The sequence below is a fragment of the Elephas maximus genome, chromosome 7 (assembly GCF_024166365.1).
Source record: "Elephas maximus indicus isolate mEleMax1 chromosome 7, mEleMax1 primary haplotype, whole genome shotgun sequence".
NCBI lineage: Eukaryota > Metazoa > Chordata > Mammalia > Proboscidea > Elephantidae > Elephas > Elephas maximus.
Window position 1 is genome coordinate 134,214,275 of NC_064825.1, and position 22,373 is coordinate 134,236,647.

Genomic DNA, 22,373 nt, shown 5'->3' on the forward strand with positions numbered 1-22,373 from the left:
AATGGTTGAATATCGACTAATTCTTTTTGGTATAATGACTCTGTGTATTCCTTCCAACTTCTTTTAATGCTTCCTGCGTTGTTTAATATTTCCCCCACAGAATCCTTCACTATTGAAACTCGAGGCTTGAATTTTTTATTCAGTTCTTTCAGCTTGAGAAATGCTGAGCATGTTCTTCCCTTTTGGTTTTCCATCTCCAGCTCTTTGCACATGTCATTATAATACTTTACTTTGTCTTCTCGAGAGGCCCTTTGAAATCTTGTGTTCAGTTCTTTTACTTCATGGATTCTTCCTTTTGCTTTAGCTGCTCGACGCTCAAGGGAAAGTTTCAGAGTCTCCTCTGACATCCACCTTGGTCTTTTCTTTCTTTCCTGTCTTTTCAGTGACCTCTTGCTTTCTTCATGGATGATGCCCTTGATGTCATTCCACAACTTGCCTGGTTTGTGGTCACTAGTGTTCAGTGCTGTCAAATCTATTCTTGAGATGGTCTCTAAATTCAGGTGGGATATACTCAAGGTCATATTTTGGCTCTCGTGGACTTGCTCTGATTTTCTTCAGTTTCAGCTTGAACTTGCATATGAGCAATTGATGGTCTGTTCCACAGTCTGCCCCTGGCCTTGTTCTGCCTGATGATATTAAGCTTTTCCAATGTCTCTTTCCACAGATGTAGTTAATTTGATTTCTGTGTGTTCCATCTGGTGAGGTCCATGTGTATAGTCACTGTTTATGTTGGTGAAAGAAGGTACTTGCAATGAAGAAGTTGTTGGTCTTGCAAAATTCTATCACTCAATCTCTGGCATTGTTTCTATCATGAAGGCAATATTTTCCAACTACTGATCCTTCTTTGTTTCCAACTTTCGCATTCCAATCGCCAGTAATTATCAATGCATCTTGACCGCATGCTCGATCAATTTCAGACTGCCACAATTTCAGACTGCAGCAGCTGATAAAAATCTTCTATTTCTTCATCTTTGGCCCTAGTGGTTGGTGAGTAAATTTGAATAATAGTCATACTAACTGGTCTTCCTTGTAGGCGTATGGATATTACCCTATCACTGACAGAGTTGTACTTCAGGATAGATCTTGAAATGTTCTTTTTGACAATGAATGCAACACTTTTCTTCTTCGAGTTGTCATTCCCAGCATAGTAGACTATATGATTGTCCAATTCAAAATGGCCAGTACCAGTCCATTTCAGCTCACTAATGCCTAGGATATCGATGTTTATGTGTTCCATTTCATTTTTGACGATTTCCAATTTTCCTAGATTCATACTTTGTACATTCCAGGTTCTGATTATTAATGGATGTTTGCAGCTCTTTCTTCTCATTTTGAGTCATTAGCCATTAAAAAAAAAATTTTTTTTGAGATGCAAATCGAAACTACAATGTGATGCCATCTCACTCTGACAATAATAGCATTAAAAATAAAAACAGAAAATAACAAATGTTGTGAAGGTTGTGGGGAGACTGGAATGCTTATACACCACTGGTGGGAATGTAAAATTGTCTAACCAGTATGGAAAATGATATGGAGCTTCCTTAAAAAGCTAGAAATAGGAATACCATATGATCCAGCAATCCCATTCCTACGTACATACCCTAAAGAAATAAGAGCTGTGACACAAATAGATAAATGCACACTCAAGTTCATTGCAGCATTACTCACAATAGCAAAAAGATGGAAACAACCTAAGTGCCCATCAGTGGATGAGTGGATAGACAAACTGTGGTATATGCACACAATGGAATACTACACAATGATAAAGAGTAATGATGAATCTGAGAAACATCACACAACGTAGATGAATTTGGAAGACATTATGCTGAGTGAAATAAGCCAATCACAAAAGCACAAATATTGTATGAGACCACTATCATAAAAACAAACAAGAAAATATTTACACACAGAAAAAATAAAAAAATTTTTCAATAGTTACTAGGGATGTGAGGGGAAGGGAGGGAAAATTATTAAGTAGATAGAAGACACATGTTAGTATTTGTAAAGGGAAAGGCAATACAGAATATGGTGGAAGTCAACAAAACATGACCAGGTCATGGGAAGACACTGAGAGGAATGCAAAAATAAAGGGCAACTGTGGTAATTACTGTAACATAGACAATCCTGCAACAATAGCATTAATAAACAATAATTTATGAAAGGATACATAAGTAGATAGGTATGCTAAAGAGGTGTGGGAGGGTGTAAGGGAGTGCACCCACCTGCAGATATAGGTTTGGTTGTGGATATTTCTACATACAGGATTGTAGGTGCTGCATGTATATTAATAGAGACAACAGAGCACACAAGGGCCACACTCATGGAAACTTTGCAGATATAAGCAAACACCGCACAGGACAAAGTTCGTAGGCTTGAAGGTGAAAGACCATAGACTCAGGGGACATCTACATCAATTGGGACAATGTAGTTCATAAAGACAGTGTTCTGAATCCTACTCTGATGAGTAATGACTGGGGTCTTAAAAGCTTGCAAGCAGCCATCTAACGTACAACTATTGGTCTCTTCCAATCTGGAGCAAAAGAAAGTGAAGAAAACCAAAGACTCAAGGCAGCAATTAGTCCAAAGGACAAATAGACCGCATGAACCACAGCCTACACAATGCTGAGACCAGAAGAACTAGATGGTGCCTGGCTACCACTACTGACCACTCCAGGTGGGATCGCAACAGAGGGTCCCAGAAAGAGCAGGAGAAAAAGGTACAATAAAAAATCAAATTCACAAAAAAGGCCAGACTTATTAATCTAACAGAGACTGCAGGAACCTCCAAGACTAAGGCCCTAAGACACCCTTCTGTCCTAGAACTGAAACCATTACCAGAGACCACCTTTCAGCCAAACAATAGACAGGTCCATAAAATAAACAACATGTGAGAGAAACGTGCTCCTTAGAACAATTAGTTATATGAGATCAAAAGGGCAACATCTGCTGAGAAGCTAAGACGAGAAGGCAAAAAGGGGCAGAAAATCTAGATGAAAGGAAATGGGAAACTCAGGATGGAAATAGGGAGAGTGCTGACACATTGTGGGGAATGCAACCAGTGTCATGGAACATTTTATGTTCAAACTAGTCAATGGGAAACTTATTTGCTCTGTAAACTTTCACCTAAAACACAATAAAAAAATTAAAAAAAAAAATTTAGGAATATTTTTGGTTTAAGGTTTAAAGGTTATCTCAGGGCAGGCAAGCACCATCCAGTTCTTCTGGCAACAGTTTCAGGGGTTCATCCAGCCCTCATGGCTCCAGAAAGTCCGGAGTCCATGAGAATTTGAAATTCTGTTTTGTATTTTCCCTCTTTGATCAGGATTCTTCTGTAGAATCTTCGATCAAAATGCTCAGTAATGGTAGTTGGGCACCATCTAGCTCTTCTGGTCTCATGGCAAAGGAGGCACTTGTTCATGGTGGCAGCGAGCCACACATTCATTTCCTCCTTCTATCCCTGACTCTCCTCTTGCCCCTGTTGCTCCAGGCAAATGAAGACCAATTTTTGTGCCTTGGATGGCTGCTTGTAAGATTTGAAGACCCCAAGCACCATGCAACCAACTAGGAGGGAGAACAAAAGTACTAGACACACTATTAGGCCAATTAACCGTAATGTCCCATGAAAACATGGCCCTGAGCCTCCAAACCAAGGAACCAAATCCCATGTGATGTTTGACTGTACATCAGAAGCCTCAGCAGCTAATTCTTTTGTCACTGTTGTAGATATGTCTGCCACACAACTTTTGCCAATTGCACTTTTTACAGGTGTACCAGTTATCGACAGCAATTACAATAACCAGCTGTGCAACCCTACCCTTAATCAACGTGATTCTTCCATCACTGTTAACCAAAGGACCTCTCGTTCTTCATGTTAACGTCAAAGGGGACGTTCCCCCACCTCGTGTCCTTATATGCTGAACAAGGAGAGGGTGACGCCCTGAGGTGACCCCAGAGGCTAAGGAGGGGCCGAGAGCTGAGCCCCCTGTCGCCTGCTTCCTGAGCCCCTTCCCCACAACCTGGCCCCGTTACCTGCGACACTTTCTCTTTGTAGGAGTTTGGGCTTAAAGGTGGTTCTGTCAACATCAGAGGGTGCTGTTCCGGGGCGACGCGGAGCATCTGGTAGAAGCTGTGATGCCAAATCTGAGGAGAGAGGGTTTGACACAGTTCATTTCCTCCTCAAGCAGCAGCATGTCTTCTATAAATGGGCCAGGAACTGTCCACACAACAAAGCAGTATTTTAAGTAATACACGTGGCCGGGGATTCAGTTAGGGCATCCTGGATTTATGAACCAGCAGGAAAGATGGAGTGTGGCCTTGGACAAGACCTACCACCTGCATTCATATGCCAGGTCTTGAGTTAGAAAGTGGGGCAGGCAGAGACAGAAAAGGCATGGTCCTTGTCCTCCATGCTCTGTGGTCAGCCTGGGAGACAGGTATGAACAGCCATGTACAGACAGGTGAGTCCCAGCGCAGGCGGGGCAGACCGTGTGTCACATGAAACAGCTTGGGTCTGCAGAGCCAGCATTAGTCCTAGTGCTACCATTACACAGGTCTGTGACCCCGGGGAAACAGTTTGCTTTTATCAACCTGTCGCCTCATCTTTCATATAGAAAATATTCCCTGTCTCATAGAGGATGATGATGATTAAGTAACATGACCCGTGTAAAGTGCCTAGTACAGAGCTTGACACACAGCACGTAATCAATAAACAAGGGTTATTTTATGCACCCAGTTCCTGGGTGGCTCAGATGGTGCTTGACTGCTAACTGAAAGGTTGGTGGTTCAAATCCACCCAAAAACACCTTGGAAGAAAGGTCTGGTGATCTGCTTCTGAAAGGTCACGGCTTTGAGACCCCTATGGAGCAAAATTCCACTCTGACTCACATGGGCTCACCGTGAGGCAGAATCAACTTGATAGCAGCTGGTAAAAATTATTGCGACTAGAACCAGAATGTCCCTTAGAAGCGAGGGTGGTGAGACTTCAGCGTTCACACTTTGGACACGTCATTAGGAGAGACCAATGACTAGGAAAGGACATCACGGTTGGTAAAGTAGGAGGTCAAGGAAACGAGGGAAAGCCTCAATGAGGTGGACTGGCACAATAGCCAGAACGCCGGACTCAAACATACCAGCAACCATGAAGACGGCACAGAACCTGGCAAAGTTACATTCTGTTGTATGTAAGGTCACCATGAGTTGGTGCTGACTCGACTGCCGCTAAAGACAACAAATGACATCCACACCACGTTGGGCTTTTTATCTACCAGCCCTTTTAATTCACAGAACAGTCCTACGTGGTGGGAACAATTACACCCCCATCTTACAGATGAGGAGACTGATGGTCGGAGAGGCCAAGTTACTTGCCCAAATGCCAGAGCTAATAAGCACCAGAGACAGGATTCGGACTCAGGTCTTCCCACTCCAGAACCTATAAGGTTAGCACCATGATACAACGTCTACAGGGACTGGGAGCTAAGAGATGCTGGTACAACCCTTGATGCCCGGCTATAGCTCCTTCCCTGGGTACCAAGGCAGCAGGAACGCCTCCTGGCCCTGCGGACAGTCCTCATCCCCACAGAAGCTGCAGCCTACCTTTTCCATGTTGTCCCAGCTGGTAACAGTTGCCCGGGAGATGGGGTTCAGCAGGTTGAGGTTCCTTCGGTTAGTCAGCACTTCAGCCCCTATGAACCAGTCTTTCTTTTCCATTCCTGTCAGCGAATTCTACAAAACACAGGCCAGACAGGACTCATCAGCTCTTACAAGTGGCTGGAGCGGGGAGGCCTGGACTCACCTCCGCTCGGTCTTCATTTGTCAGTACGTGAGACGGGCTTGGGGGGCAGCCATGGGCTGTAGGGGAAGTGTCAAGTGACAGTGACCGTGTCTGTGACCTTCTCAAATCCTTTATGCTATTTCATCAATGGCCACTAATACCCAATGACCACTGAGTTGATTCTAACTCATAGTGACCCCATGGAACAGAGTAGAACTGCCCCATAGGGTTTCCAAGGCTGTAATCTTTATAGGAGCAAACTGCCACATCTTTCTCCTGTGGAGAGACTGGTGGGTTCAAACCGCTGACCTTTCAGTTAGCAGCCTAGCGCTTAACTACTGCGCCACCAGGACTCCTTATGGTCACTAATGTTGTTGTTAGGTGCCAGAGTCAATTCTGAATCACAGCCACCCTATGTACAACACAAGGGAATGCTGCCCGGTCCTGCGCCATCGTCACAATCATTACTATGTTTGAGTCCATTGCTGCAGCCACTGTGTCAGTCCAACTCATTGAGGGTCTTCCTCTTTTTCGCTGACCCCCCTGCTTTACCAAGCATGATGTCCTTCTCCAGAGACTGGTCCCTCCTGATAACACGTCCCAAGTAGATGAAGTCTCACCATCCTCGCTTCTAAGGAGCATTCTGGCTGTACTTCTTCCAAGGCAGATTTGTTCGTTCTTCTGGCAGTCCATGGTGTATTCAATATTCTTTGCCAACACCACAACTCAAAGACGTTAACTCTTCTTTGGTCACTAATAGGTCTTAGAAAATTGTTGTCAGTTGCTGTCAAGTCGATCCTGACTCGTGTAGGCCCTGTGTGTGACTGAGGAGCACTGGCCCATAGGGTTTTCTAGGCTGTAATCTTTATGGAAGCGGATCACCAAGCCTTTCGTCCATGGTGCCACTGGGTGGCTTCAAATCACCAAACTTTAGGTTAGTTACCGAGTACAAACCTCTTGGGCCACCCAGGGACTGTCCTTGGCAAATGACCTGCAGGTCAAAGGTGCCCCAAGGACTTGCCCGCTCTGTAGCTGAGGAAACGGAGAGGCTGTTGGAAGAAGGACGCGGGGAGAAGAGGAGCCATGTTCTCCATTTGCTTTGGAAGGTTGGTGGGGAAGGTCTGCGGTTCAGTTTCGTTTCTGCCAGTTTTTAGGAAGATGAGCCTAACTAGCCACTCTCATGGCAAATTAAACTCTTCATCCTGGCCTTCAGAGCGGGTTTATCAGATGGCCCATGTGTTAGTGCAGACACAGACACGCAGGCTGGATTGAATTATGCAAGAATTCATGCTACTTTGACACACACGGGGCCACCATGAGTTGGAGTCAACTCGACTGCAACTGGCCTGGTTGTGCTCCGGAGGGAGACCGAACGGCCCCTGGAGACGGCCCTCCTCACTCTGCTGGGGCCGCGCTAAGGCTCCCTCAGAGTCTTCTCCTCTCCGGCACTCACGCTGCTCCAGGACTCCGGGCCTCCACAGGACTGGAAGCCAGCAGCCACCACTGGCAACAGAGGCTTTTTTGTGGAGTTTGGGGCAGCTCTTCTGGGAAGAGAGGAGCCCTGGTGGCACACTGGTTAAAGCACTCGGCTGCTATCCGAAGGGTCAGTGGTTCAAACTCACCAGCAGCATGGCAGGAAGATGTGGCAGCCTGCTTCTGTAAAGACGACAGCCTTGGAAACCCCGTGGGACACTTCTACTCTGTCCTGTGGGGTCGCTATGAGTCAGGATCAACTCGATGGCCATGGGTTTGGTTTTGGTCTTCTTCTCGGAAGCCAATGGCTTCATTTCAAGTGAAACTGGTCACAGACCAAAGTGGTTCCCCTGGGTGTGTTTGGGCCCGCCCATCCGCCTCTTCTCAGCCCTCAGGCCTGGCCTCCTTCTGGTCTGCGGGTCAGGTCTGCAGGGCGGGCCGCTGCATGTGACCTGCTGGAGGAGGCGGGGAGGGGTCACCAAACGCAGGAGCGGCTGAGCTCCCAGGAAGAGCCCTACTTCATGGGCTGGTGTTGAAACGGGGCACGACCTATCCCGATACCGTGTTTTCCCTCAAGAAAACATGCCTTGTATTCTGCTTAAAGCAAGAGACTAGGAGATTTGTGAGATTCATCGGCGAGGGCCTTTGCAGGGGGGCTCCCGGGGGGCTCAAGGTCCTCATTAACCATAGCCTTGCAGGGCAGAAATCCACAAACTCCAGGTCTCACACCACATGGGGACCAGCCCCTCCTTCTGTACAGCCAGTGAACTAAAAATGACTTTTGTGTTTTTAAATAGTTGCAAAAATATCAAAAGAATAACACTTTATGACACACAAAGTTTTTAAACAATTTCTATATGTACAATTCTTCGGTGAGATCGATTGCTTTCTTCAGGTTGCGCGACCATCTTCGCTACCCTTTCCTGAGTCATTCCACCACCATTAAACTCAAAGCCCCCAAGCAAAAACTCTCCCTCCTCCTCCCTCCCACCCCCAGCAACCACTAATAATCTTTGGTTTCTATATATTTGCTTGACATAAAAAAGTTTTATGAGTTCAAATTCATTCGGCTCCCAAAGATTCACGTGCACTTGTCGGGGGTGGAAGGCAGGAATTCTCTCTTTCTGCCCCCCAGCATGCCACAGGTACAAATGCCAGCTTAAAACTAAACTGCACAACTAGAAAAGTTGGCTAATTTCTTTGCACCCTGATCTTCCACAAGCACTGCAAAGCACAGGGTTGAGCGCCACGGGACTGTGACGTTCTCTATTATCCATGCACCATGTTCCTCATCATCGATAAAGAAAACTTCCCAAGGAGAAGCATCAAGATTCAGGGCGTGGGCTCGGAACACAGACGGACCTCAGCAATCTCACCTTGACTGTCCACACCATGTGGATGTGGACATGTTACCTCTCGGCATGGCTGGTTCTTCTTCAGGGAGAAGAAGGACCAAAGTATGTGCCTGATAGGGCTGCCGGTCCACCATGCTAGCCCAGCAAGCTGTGGCCATTAAGTGAGGGCAGAGCTAAGGCCTTCCAGCTGCTTCTGCCGGAAAAGCTGTGAATAAAGTAGACGAGTGGCTTGCAGAAGACATGCAGGCAGGTACAGCTGGATTGAGCCCCCACTTCCCCTCCACCAGGATAAGGTGCAGAGAAGGAGTCGGGACATCTAGCCTGTGGATGGGTTTTGTTTAGTCTGTGTAGGGTTAATACAATGTGAACTAATATTTAAAAACATGAATTCTCAATTATTCTGAAAAGCAGGACAACCCGGCAACATTGGGTCCACTTGTGTGGAAGTCAGCTGTAGGAAGCAGCAGCTGCCCTCTTGAGCAGGGCATGTGCCCCAGGCCTCACCCTGCCCTATTGCACCCATTTTTCACTGGACTTGTACTTGGACTAAGTGCCCTGGACGTCTACTTCTCAGCATCCACACTGCTCTTAAAAGTGGTAAGCAGACAAGACACATGACTTACTGATTTCTTTTCAACTTCAAAAAGGCACAATTTATTCCACAAAAAGTGTTAGGAGCCTCTTACGATATGCATCTATTTTTTATCTATATTTTTAAAATAAATGTTGTTTTTTAGAACAGTTTTAGGTTAACGGAAAAATTGTGCAGAGAGTAACACAAAGAACTCCCACATACCGCCTCTCACACACACAGTCTCTCCTGTTATTGCCATCTTGCGCTGGTGTGGTACATTCGTTACAGTTCAGGGCTCCATGTGGATACATTGTTATTAACTTAACCCTGGTTCGCAGGAGGGCTCACCCTGGGGTGTTCAGTCCTGTGGGGCGTCCATCTTTTTTTCTTTCTTTTACAGTGGTTTTTCCCCATTTTTGGTTCAAATGAGTCCCTAATTTCAATGTATCGGATGTCTTGTACGCAGAGAAGCAGTGGCTGTTATCTGTAAGACCACCCTCTGGTTAGGGTCTCCAGCTTCTGGGGACATGACATGAAAGCCGTAGTGCTTATGTGCGATGTGCAGGGAGAGGGCACTCTGATTTCTGAGAGAAACGGAACTCAGAGCCTCGCATTTCATTCTGAGGTCATACAAGTAGTACATGGCGCCTTTTATAACAAACATGCTATAGGCGTGTCCGCCACCCATCTGTCAGTTTGTCCTACTGTGGTGGCAAGCACGTTGCTGTGATGCTCCCACCAGTATTTTGAATACCAGCAGAGTCACCCGTGGTGGACAGGTCTCAGCAGAACTTCTAGAATAAGACCGACTAGAGAGAAAGGTCTGGCAATCTACTTCTGAAAAGTCAGCCAACGAAAACACTATGGAGCACAATGGGACATTGTCCGACATGCTTGCGTTGGACACGTCATCCGAAGGGATCAATCGCTGCAGGAGGACATTGTGTTTGGTGGAGTGGGGGGCCAGTGACGGTGAGAGACCCTTGGTGGGATGGATCGGCACAACAGCTGCAATGATGGACTCGAACATGCCAGCAATTGTGGGGATGATGCAGGACCAGGCGACGTTTCATTCTATGACACGTGGGGTCGCCTTGAGTTGGAGTCAACTTGACAGTAGCTGTCTATCATCTATCTGAGGAGCCCCGGTGGCACAGCGGTTAAGTGCTCAGATGTTAACTGAAAGGTTGGCGGTTCAAACCCACCAGCTGCTCTGTGGGAGAAAGACGTGATAGTCTATTTCCATAAAGATTTATAGTCCTGGAAACCCTATGGGGCAGTTCTACTCTGCCCTATGAGGGTCGCTGTGAGTCGGAATCTACTCGACGGTAATGGACTTGGTTTTGGTTTTGATCATCCATCTATCTATCCTATCTATCCAATCTATCGATCTAATCTATCTGTCATCTATCTATCCGTCCATCGTCTATCATTGTGTAAGATCTCTGTCATTCCTTATAGCTATAAGATGGGCTATTGAAGGCCAGGATCTGTGTTCTGCCCGGCCACTTCTGGCTTTGACACGGGCCAATACTAATTGTGCTGGAGGCTACAATGGAACAGGTTTGACTTCTTCTCTCTTTTTAAAACAGTTTTATTGAGACATAATACACATACTATATGATTTACCCACTTAAAACACAACTCAACATTTCTTAGTCCCTGGATGGCACAAACGGTTAAGTGCTTGACTACTAGCTGAAAGGTTGATGGTTCAAATCCACCCGGAGGCACCCCGGAAGACAAACCTGGTGATCTGCTTCTGTAAGGTCACAGCCTTGAAAACCCTGAGGAGCAGCTCTACTCTGCACACATAGGGTCACCATGGATTGGAACCAACTCGATGGCAACTAACAGCCACAACGGCGTATTCACAGAGTTGTGCAACTACCACACCTCCAATCTGAGAACATTTTATCCCCTCAGAAAACCCCACACCCGTTAGCAGTCACCCACCACTTTCCCCCAGCCTCCCGGGCCCTAAGCGACCACTCGTCCACTTCCTGTCTCTATGGATTTGCCCGTTCTGCACATTTTATGTGAAGGGGACCCAGTAAATGCGGTCTTCTGTGACCGACTTCTCTCACTCAGCATCAGGTTTCAAGGGTCATCCACGCTGTAGCTGTATCGGAACGTCATTCCCCTCGCCCCTTTTTGAAGTGTGATTATCAGTTTACTTGAAAATTATTCCCGTGGAGAGAAAAACACTAACTAGACGGTGGATAAGTGGTAACTTTGGTGAAGGATAAGACAGTACACAATACTGGAGAAGCCAGCACAACTCGACCAAGACAAAGTCATAGAAGCTCAACGGACACATCCAAACTCCCTGAGAGGCTAAGTTACTGGGCTGAAGGATGGGGCCCATGGTCTCGGGGAACATCTAGCTCAACTGGCATTACACAGTTTATAAAGAAAACGCTCCATATCCAACAGTGGTGAGCAGCGTCTGGGGTCTTAAAAGGCTGTGAGTGGCCATCTGGGATACACAGACTGGTCCCACCCTGGCTGGAGCAAAGGAGAACGAAGAAAACCAAAGGCACAGGAAAAGATGAGTCCAAAGGACTAACGGGTCACAACTACCACAACCTCCATGAGACCAGCCCAGAAGAACTAGATAGTGCCTGACTACCACCATGGATTGCTGTGACAGGTCACAGTAGAGGGTCCTGGACAGAGTGGGAGAAAAATGTAGAACAAAATTCAAATTCACAAAAAAAAGATCATACTTGCTGGTCTGACAGAGACTGAAGAAACCCCAAGAGTATGGCCCCTAGATGCCCTTTTAACTCAGTACTAAAGTCACTCCTGAGGTTCACCCGTTAGCCAAAGATTAGACAGGTCTATAGGGCCAAGAATAACACACGTGAGGGACGTGCTTCATAGTTCAAGCACGTATACATGACTGAATGGGCACGCCAGCCCAAGGGTAAAGATGAGACGGCAGTGAGGGACAGGAAAACTGGACGGATGGCAACAGGGAACCTGGGGCGGAAAAGGGGAGAGCATTGACACATTGCTGGGTTGGCAGCCAATGTCAGCAAACCATCCGTGTATTCGTTGTTTAATGAGAAACTAACTTGCTCTGTAAATTTTCACCTTAAGTGGCCACAAGTTATGCAACCACCAGCCCCATCTGATTCTAGAACATGTCCAGCCCCCCCCAAGAGAAAACCCCACACCCATTAGCAGTTCCTCCCCGTTCCTGCCTCCCCCAGCCCCTAGTAACCAATGTCCATTCTGTCTCTACGGAGTTGCCCGTTCTCGACGTACATGGAATCATGCATGTAGTATGTGGTCTCCATGTGATTCACTCTCCACACCTGGCTCACGGCACTCACTTATGTAAGCGGCCTGCTTCGTCCAAGGCCTCCTTCTCCAAAGTCGATTCTGGCTCATGGCACCCCTCCCCCCAACCACGTGTGTCAGAGAAGAACTGTGCTCCATGGGGTTTACAGTGGCTGGGTTTTCAGGAGTAGATTGCCAGCCCTTTCTTCCGAGGCACCTCTGGGTGGACTTGAACCTCTCCCCTTGCACTCACCGTTTGCACCACCCAGGACCCCTATCTAAGCTGGTAGTTCTCAGTGTGTTCCAGCCTGCACCATCAGCATCACCTGGGAAGCGGCTACAAATGCAAATTGCTGGGCCCCACCGCAGACCCGCTGAAGCAGAAACTGGGGCTATGGCCTGGCCATCTGCATTTTATCAAGTGTCCCCATGTCCTAATGCATGGTCAGCTTGGGGACCCCTGCTCCAACGGTCTGACCTGGGGAGCTCTGTGGGAGAGGGGCGGGGCTGTCCGGGCCCCCTGGCTGCCTCAGGGCTGAGCTGCACCCCCCATCACTCACGTCATGCCGCAGTTTCCCGAGGATAGTTGGGAACACCACCAGCGGGGCTTCCGTTCCCGAAAAGCCCACCTTGCTGACACCGGAGCCGTAGTCAGCTACGAGGGGTGTGTTATCCATCCTGCTGAATGGGGCCTGGAGGCTGTGAGAAGAGAAGGCAGGGTTACTGGTTGCATTTGCAAGATGGGCACTGTGCTGGGCATGGCCATGTGGCTGGGCTCAGGGGCCCCGGATGTGCTCCTGCTGGGAGGGAGGGTGTGGGCTTGGCTCCAGGTGGAGTGGGAGCCACCCACACCCAGAGCTGGGCCCACTTTGGGGATGCTGCCAGCAGTTTCCTGGAGCGATGGGGCGTTCAGACCTCTAGTTACACATGGCTCCATCCTGGAGAAGGGCTTGGGCCAATGTTTAGGCTGTGTCACAGTGTGATGGGTAAATGGTGCCCCCCTCCAAGGGATAAGTTGAAGACCTAACCCTGTGAATGTGACCTCGTTTGGAAATAGAGTCTTCGAAGATGTTATCTATTAGGTTAATTGAGTCAAAATCAAAACCAAACCCACTGCTGTTCAGTCGATTCTGACTCATAACGGCCCCGTAGATAGGGCACAGCTGTCTCACTGGGTCTCCAAACTCAAAACGGCCCCATAGATAGGGCACAGCTGTCTCACTGGGTCTCCAAACTCAAAACGGCCCCGTAGATAGGGCACAGCTGTCTCACTGGGTCTCCAAACTCAAAACGGCCCCGTACATAGGGCACAGCTGTCTCACTGGGTCTCCAAACTCAAAACGGCCCCGTAGATAGGGCACAGCTGTCTCACTGGGTCTCCAAAGCTGCAATCCTTAGAGCAGCAGCCCGCCGCATCCTTCTCCCACAAAGTGGCTGGTGGGTTCGAGCCACCGACCGTTTGGTTAGCAGCTGAGCTTTTAAACACTGCACCACCAGGGCTCCTTATACTGGACTAAGGTGGGCCCTAATCACATCCAAAGGAGCCCTGGTGGTGCAGTGATTAAGCACTCAAACTCACCAGTGGCTCTGCAGGAGAAGAGATCTGGTGATCTGCTCCTCTAAAGATTACAGCCTAGGAAACCCTAGGGGGCACCTCTGCTCCGTCCTACTGAGTCCTGCAGGGCCGCTTTGAGTGGGAATAGACTTAATGGCACACACCACCAACCATCCCATCTGAGTGGTGTCCTTATAAAGGAGAAGATGTGCAGGGAGACGCACCTATAAGCCAGGGAGTCCTGGGGCCACAGAAGCTGAAGGCAAGAAAGGACCCTCTCCTAGAGCCTTCAGAGAGAGCACAGCCCTGCACACACCCTGGATTCAGGCTTCTAGCCACCAGAACGTGAGAGAATAAGTTTGTCTTGTTTTAAGCCAGATAGGTTGTGGTACTTCGTATGGCCGCCCCAGGAAGCTCATTCACAGACTAAGAGCCTCTTGATGGGCAAGAAGTTCGCCTTGAGTCTCCTGTTAGCAAATGGCAGGCCTGGGACTGGGAATCCAAGCCTGTGCTATTGCCATCAAGCCAAAAACCCGCTGCCGTAAAGTGGACCCCGGCTCCTGGCGACCGCATATGTGTCAGAGTAAACTGCTCTGCATAGGGCTTTCAGCAGCTGATTTTTCAGAAGTAGATTGCCAGGCCTTTCTTCTGAGGTGCCTCTGGGTAGACTCAAACCATCAAGCCTCCAGTTAGCAGCTGAGCGCTTAGCCATTTGCACCACCTGGAGACTCCCTTTCCACCGCCTCCCAGTTCATTTGTGGTGCAGGGATGAATCCGTGCTGGAGCTTACCAGGCTCCTTTTACCCATCGTTTCATGCAGTAGCATTTGAATTAAGGGAAATTAGCCCTGGTGACAAAAACAAAAAACACGTGGCTTTTCCTTTGCTTTGTTGAACATCATCTAATGTTGGCTTCTATTTCAATTTCTTTAGCAAAAGGAGGAAAATGAGGCCATGAGTAATTGCACCACCCTCCCTGAGCCAGAGTGTGTTCATCTGGTCACCTTGAGTGGATTAAAAACTAGTTCAGAGCGGGGGGGCAGTTGCCTGCAATGTGCTGCGCCCCGAACTTGCCTGGCCTTCAGAACAGAGCAGACAGCTGGCACCAGGATGGCCGCATTGGACAAAGGGTGATTTCCTAGTTAATCCGATTGATTATTGATCTGGGATTGACTTACTGGTCAAAATATTTGGCTTCTGTGCACAGAAATAAAAATCTAAGGTAAGCGTGAAGGGTATCAAAAGGAAAGCAGTGAATTAAGAGAGGAAATTGTTTAAGGACATCCACTCGTGTGCAAAAGGAAGAGAAAGACTGAATCGACTGCACATTTCAGGTACTATGCTGGGTACAGTCCTAAAGCCAGGGAGACACCTGGTGGTGGGCTGCAACCCAGGTGGGATCCCTCCATTACAGGTGGGATCCCTCCATTACAGGTGGGATTGTGCCCCCCAAAATACGAGCTGAAGTTCTGACCCCTGTACCTGTGGATATGGTCCCACTTGAGAATAGAGTTTTCTTTGTTATATCACTGGGGCCATATTAGGGTGTGTCCTAACCCTGATCATCTCTGAGTTATAAACAGAGCAGATCAGATGCAGAAGAGGACATAAACGAGGGAAGACAGGTGCCACGTGGAGATCGCCAAGGAACCGAGTAATGCTGAACTACAGAAGCTGAGACCAGAATCTTCCCCCCAGAGCTGACAGAGAGAGAGGCTTCCCCTAGAGCCAGTGCCCTAAATTCAGACTTCTAGCCTCTAGAAGTATGAGGGAATCAATTTCTGTTCTTTACAGTCACCCCCTTACGGCATTTCTGTTACAGCAGCATTAAGAAACTAAGACACCCTCCAAGATTCCTGTCTTAGGCAGGGTTCTCTAGAGAAGCAAAATCAGTGAAGTGTATGTACAAATATACGTATATATATATATATATGTATAAAGAGAGACAGAGAGAGAGACTTATCTCAAGGAAATGGCTCATGCCATTGGAGAGGCTGGCAAGTCCTGAGTCCATGAGTCAGGAGGCTTCTCCTGACTCACACAGCTGCAGGGGCTGATGCACCCAAGATCGTCAGGTCAGATGGCAAGCTGTTGCCTCACAGTCTGAGGAAGCCAACAAATCCCAAAACTGACAGGCAACGTGGCAGGCCACTCGCTCAAGTCCCAGGATCCGGAGGTCAGATGATGATGAGCCTGATGCAGGATCCAGGCTGGCCAAAAGCCAGCAAGCTTTGCCAGAACATTCATATATATTGAATGCAGGCCACTCTCCCGAGGAAACTCCTTTTACAACTGATTGGCTGGCTGATCGTATCAGATGACATTATGGAGGTGGTTACATCATATCACAACACAGAGGATAACTACATCATTACATAACTGCCAAACCCTGAGAATCACAGTCTAGCCAAGTTGACACGCACCCTTAAAAATCACAGTTCCTTTCGGCCAGTGCATCACACAGGGGACTCTCTCTGTCTCTGTCTCTCTCTCTGTGTATAAACTAAACCTGTCGCTGTAGAGTCGATTCCAACTCATAGCAACCCCATGTGACAGAGTAGTACTGGCCATAGGGTTTCCTAGGCTATAATATTTATGGAAGCAGATCAGCAGGTCCTTTCTCACGTAGAGCAGCTGGTGGGTTCAAACCACAGAGCTTTTAGTTAGCAGCCAAGCGCCTTAACCACTGAGCCACCAGGGCTCATATATATACACACACATGCATATATATATATGTATACATCTATATATATGTGTGTATACACACACACGTGTGTGTATATATATATATATATATATATATATACATGACATCATTCCTGGCACAGTATTAAGTGACAGTCATGATAACTGGGCAATCAATAATACTCAAGCTAGTTATAATTTGTACACAGATGCAGAATTTTTTAACCGAGAAAAACACGTTACTCTGAAAGCGAGCCCAGGGTTATCATTAAGAGCCCAGGTCTGATAGGCAGGCAGATGAGGGTTAACTTCCGCGGCAGCTGCTGAACCTCACAGACCTTAGTTTTCTCCTCTATAAAATGTGAATAACGACACATACCTCGAGGAGTTTTGGATTAAGTAAGCAGCACACCTGGCACATAGCTCATGTTCACTAAACAAATAACAATTATTGTTATCATTTAATTAATTATGATGCGTAAATAAAATAAATGTCACCTACAAGTGGCATTTATTTTATTTACGCATCATAATTAATTAAATAATAACAATATGATTAGAGAAAAGCAATATTAATAGAGAAAAAGAGGAAGACTCTCAAGGAGATCGACACAGTGGCTGCAACAATGGGCTTAAGCATAACAACGATTGTGAGGATGGTGCAGGACCAGGCAGTGTTTCGTTCTGTTGTGCACAGGGTCGCTATGAGTCAGAACTGACTCAACAGCACCTAACAACAACAACAAGTGACTATGTATGAATGTTCTAAATAATAACGCCCACTAGCCAGTTTGTTGAACGCTGTCACACAGGACATGCTGTGGAGCTGTTCAAGGGGGGTCACTGTCAGCTTGGGCTACAGGCAGGAAGTGACTCTTGCTGCCAAGAGAGAGGTAGCATGCCCTGTCTTGGAGCCCCAAGGTCCCTGGGTGGCATAAACAGTTGACACTGGGCTACTAACCTAAAGATTAGTGGTTCAAACACACCCAGCAGAACCGTGGAAGAAAGCCCTGTCAATCTGCTTCCGGAAAGATTATAGCCGAGGAAACCCTATGGAGCACAGTTCTCTGAGACACATGGGGTTGCCACGAATCAGAATGAACACGATGGCAATGGGTTTGGTTTTCATTTTTGGGGGGCGGGGAGGGTTTGTCTTGGAGCCCACCAAGAGAGCCCAGCCACCAATGGGCATGAGACAAAGAGTCCCAATGTATGTGTTGACAGGAAAAACAGGCAGACCAAAGCATGCCGATTGGAGCAGAGATTGGAGATCAATCAGTACGAACTTGATCCTTAGAGGCAGCTCTTTGAATTACATTGCTAATGACAACCAGCTCTCTGTTGGGTTCTGAATGAAGAAATGAATTTCCTGGATTAGATCAGATCAATGTGGAGCAAGACGTGTGGGACAAGACGAAAGGTTCTCAGAATCTACCGAAGAATCCCACCACACTGGAACTGTTCCTCAAGAACAGAGACAAAAACTGGTTGACCTTGGGTGGAATCAGCCTGTAGACATGTTCCATTTGGCTTGAACAGATTCAACTTGGTTGCCCAACATTCACAATTCAGAAGATCTCTCATTAAACAAAAACAAAAAAAAAAAAAAGAAAGAAATGAAGAGCTCTCTGGCTTCACTCAGGAGTGGCAGCAATGGACTTCACTCTCCCACATGACGGTCACTGGCTGGACAGTCATTGCATGGAGGCTGCCCCTTTCAATGTGCTTGAGTTCTCCCGCCAACCACCCACCATTTTGTCCATTTTTGTTGCCCCTGCAGGAATTGGAGTTTGAGATCCCCTATTCCAGGCACATTGGTTAAGAACCATCGCCAGTTAATTCCATATTGAGAAAACTGGAAAGGATGGCTAATCCTAGAGTTCGTTGTGTCTAAGGCTGGAGAGTCAATGGAATATGGTGCCCAGTCATTGTTTTCACACGTTCTGTCCTCTTTATAATGTCCTGTGTTGTACGGTCTTCTCCACCACCCAGGGACTGTTGTGTAGAGATCTCTGCTGGGCAGACCCAACCTGATAATTGGAGTCAAGAGTGGATTTGTTGACACTGGGTAAGCTGTACCCCCTACATATTTCCCACCCCCAAACTGCCAGAATGTTGTTTCTCTGATACGCTGCATGGAATGAAAATGCCGTACATAAAAATGTGCGCGCCTGATTGACAAGGCAGCACTCCATCATTTAAGTCTTAGTCTCTCACAATAAGAGCGTTGCTTCAATAGCCTGCATTTCCAAGTACAATGCACAGCTGTGAACGCCCCCTGCCAACAGCACCCACTGGCAGATGAAATAATAGCAGCACTTCAGAAACGGGTGCTGATAATGAAAAGTGGAGTGCCTTGGGATTAGCAGTTCCCAGCCTCAGGCCTGACAAATCTGGGCTGCACTTTAGCACGGAGTCTGTCAGAGCTAGCATAATACAGCTCAACCAGTGTGGCCACCTCCTCCTCAATGCCACCTTGGCCTCTGTCCCCACAGTCCTTCATGGCTGTCTTTGGTCCTCATCCCACTCTCCCTTGAAATCAAGATTTTTGTGGCTTCCTCTACCTGTGCCCCCTCCCCAGCCTGACTTCCTTGAAGTCAGAGCGCTTGTTGGAATCAACATTTCCTTCAGCACCTCACACACACTGGGTCTCCAGCCAAGTGTTGCTGGGTAGAACTGAACTAAGCTGGCTGCCACCATCTTGGGACGTCATTTTCTTGGCCAAGGGCATCAACACTAGTATAAAAAGCCCCAGAATAACATTGTCTCACAGAGGCAATGGGTGTGAACTGTCATCAACCAAAATGAGTCAGGTGGTCCTTTCAGCTCTGTTTGGGTGAGTGTGCGGACCGCGGTTCACCAACCTCGCGCTATTGACGTTTGTGGCCAGGTCATTCTACGTGGTGGAGGCTTTTCCATGCACTGAGCAGCATCCGCTGCCTCCACCCACTGGATGCCTGTAGTAGCCCCTTCCCCCAGCCGTAACAACCAAAAATGTCTCCAGATGCTGCCAAATGTCTCCAGGCAAGGTGGGGGAGCAAAACCGTCCCAGTTGAGAACACCTGTTGTAGAGGGAGGGGCCTTCACAACACACGCCTGTCAAAGCCTGATGGGAGGACATCTCCAAGGACTGAAACAGAGAGAACTGGACTTCCCAGGTCCCTGAAATTCCTTCCTAATCAGGGAGACCATCACAACAGATATTTGATATTATTGGTTTTGCTCCCTTATTTTCCAAAATGATCTTTTCCAAACCAACTCCATCCTGAGAAGGATGGGAGATACCAGCATGGCCAATGTGTCTGGGTTATCCCGGGACATCGGCTTGTTCTATTGCCCCTCCCCCCACGGATATGAGAGGAGAGGCTGCTCCCCCCCCCGCCACCTCCCCTCCCCCCTCCCCCCTCCATGGCCCTGGTGTGCCTGAGGGTACTGTGTGTGCTTGAGCTGTGTGGCTGCAGAGAAGAGCGTTCCACGTACAGGCACCTGTTTTGTAGACTTTAAAGCGCCATACATGCGAAAGAGGGGACCATGGTTACGACATGACAGATTTATCCCTGTGATATTTGGGCAATTTGAATTTCCCAAACAGTTCGGGTTGAGATGGATGTGTGTCTCATGATGAGGGAGTGTGTGAGTGTATGTGTTTGTATATGCAGGGGATGTTGGAGTGGCTTAGAATTGGAAGATAAGTCACAAAGCTGAAGTATTTCTAAAGAATTGTTTGAGCCCCAGATGGATAGACGGATGATAGATATATGACTGTTAGACGCATGGTGTCATGGATTGAATTACGTCCCCCCAAAAACACGTGTACCAATTTGGCTGGACCATGATTCCAGGTATTGTGTGGTTTTCCTATATGTTGTAAATCCTGCCTCTATGATGTTAATGAGGGAGGATGGACAGCAGTTGTGTTAGTGGGGCAGGACTTAATCTACAAGACTGGATTGTGTCTTGAGATACAAAAGAAAGAAGCAAACAGAGAGACAGAGGGACCTCATACCACCAAGAAAGCAGCACCAGAAGCATCCTTTGGACTCAGGGTCCCGGCGCAGAGAAGCTCCTAGTCCAGGGGAAGACTGAAGAGAAGGCTGACAGAGAGAGAAAGCCTTCCCCTGGAGCCGACACCCTGAATTTGGGCTTTGAGCCTACTTTACTGTGAGAAAATAAACTTCTCTTTGTTAAAGCCACCGACTTGTGGTGTCACTGTTATAGCAGCACTAAATGACTAAGACAGATGGATGGATGGACGGATAGACAGAAATATGGAGGATGGGTGGATAGATAGATAAGAGATGGAGACACCTACACAAACATTTCTATCCCTTCGCCCCTTAGGCATCTCTGAATTCCGACAGCCATATCTTCACCTAATTAGACAGGAATCCATCTCAAAATTGGTCCTTTCAGGAAAAGAAATGACATATCTGTCCACTGCCTATGCAAAATTTCTACAACCTTGGCACCCTTTTATAATAAGACATAACTCAATCCCACAATGTGTATAGAATACTAACTCCTTGGATTGCTTTGGCAAGCTCTTGGATCACTCCAAATGCAGGCAGAGACACTTGGGGACCTCTCCCCCTCCAGCCCATAAAGCCTGCTCATGCCTGATGTCTTCATGGCTGGCGGGATTTGTTCTTCTCGTGGGAAACCGACAGGATTGACAGGCATAGCTTACTGTTTGTTTTACTTAAGCAGATTATGCCAAGATCGATGTGGCAACGTCCCAGAAGACCACATATAGCCTCAAGGGAAAGCAACATGTGATGCTTACACGCTTTCTGCACAAAGCCCTTCCTTTATGAGGAATCATGCTGCCCGGCCTTTAATGTTTCCAAATGAAAAGAGAAACTTGCCCCAAATGACTTTAAGGAATTGTGATTGGATGTCCCCAGAGACAACGCGTGGCAGATGGGCAGACGTGGGAAAAGCACAGAGTCCGGGGTGGGTAGGGCAGCGCGAGGCCAAGTACCTGAAAGGCCCATTCTAGCTGGTCTCGGGTGTCCTCCATTGTTGATGCCCCCAGCGCTGCCGGATCTGTGGGGCTTCTTAGAGATGATAAGAGCCACCATACAGAGAGGACCTTCCTGTGGCAGACGCTGTACTTTGAAGTTAAGCCGTTTCACCTCACAGCAATCCTGCGAGGTTGGGTCTTATGATTCTCATGTTTTCAATGAGACAGGCTAGTGAGAGCTGGAGGTAATATTCAGTCCCAAGCAACTTGATCCCCATCCATCCTCTCTGTGTGCTAAACTGCAAGCAGCCATAATTTTTTGCGGCTTCTCCCATCAACGTTGTTGTTAGGTGCAATCATGTCGGTTCCAACTCAAAGCGACCCTGTGTACCACAGAACAAAACACTGCCCGGTCCTGCACCATCCTCACAATCATTGTTGTGCTTGAGGCCACTGTTGCAGCCACTGTGTCAATCCATCTCATTGAGGCTTGTCTCAGTCATCTAGTGCTGCTGTAACAGAAATACCACAGCGGATGGCTTTAACAAAGAGAAATTTATTCTCTCACAGTCTAACCCAAAATACAAATCCAAATTCAGGGCGTCAGCTCCAGGGGAAGCTTTGCTCTCTCTCTCAGCTCTGGAGGAAGGCCCTTGTCATCAATCTTTCCCTGAGGGAGGAGCTTCTCAGGTGCAGAGACCCCGGGTCCAC

The 22,373-nt window shown here is 47.6% G+C and overlaps 1 protein-coding gene across 1 annotated transcript in view; it reads right to left on the reverse strand.

Moving 5' to 3' along the window:
* Nucleotides 1–22,373, reverse strand: part of LOC126080696 (actin) — a 54,013-nt gene that overhangs the window by 24,686 nt on the left and 6,954 nt on the right. The window contains exons 2-4 of the mRNA XM_049891875.1: nucleotides 13,021–13,159; nucleotides 5,593–5,721; nucleotides 4,030–4,140 (exon numbers count right to left, since the gene is read on the reverse strand). Of these exons, the coding sequence (XP_049747832.1) occupies nucleotides 4,030–4,140; nucleotides 5,593–5,721; nucleotides 13,021–13,137 (357 nt within the window). The 5' untranslated portion in view covers nucleotides 13,138–13,159. The remainder of the gene's footprint in view (nucleotides 1–4,029; nucleotides 4,141–5,592; nucleotides 5,722–13,020; nucleotides 13,160–22,373) is intronic.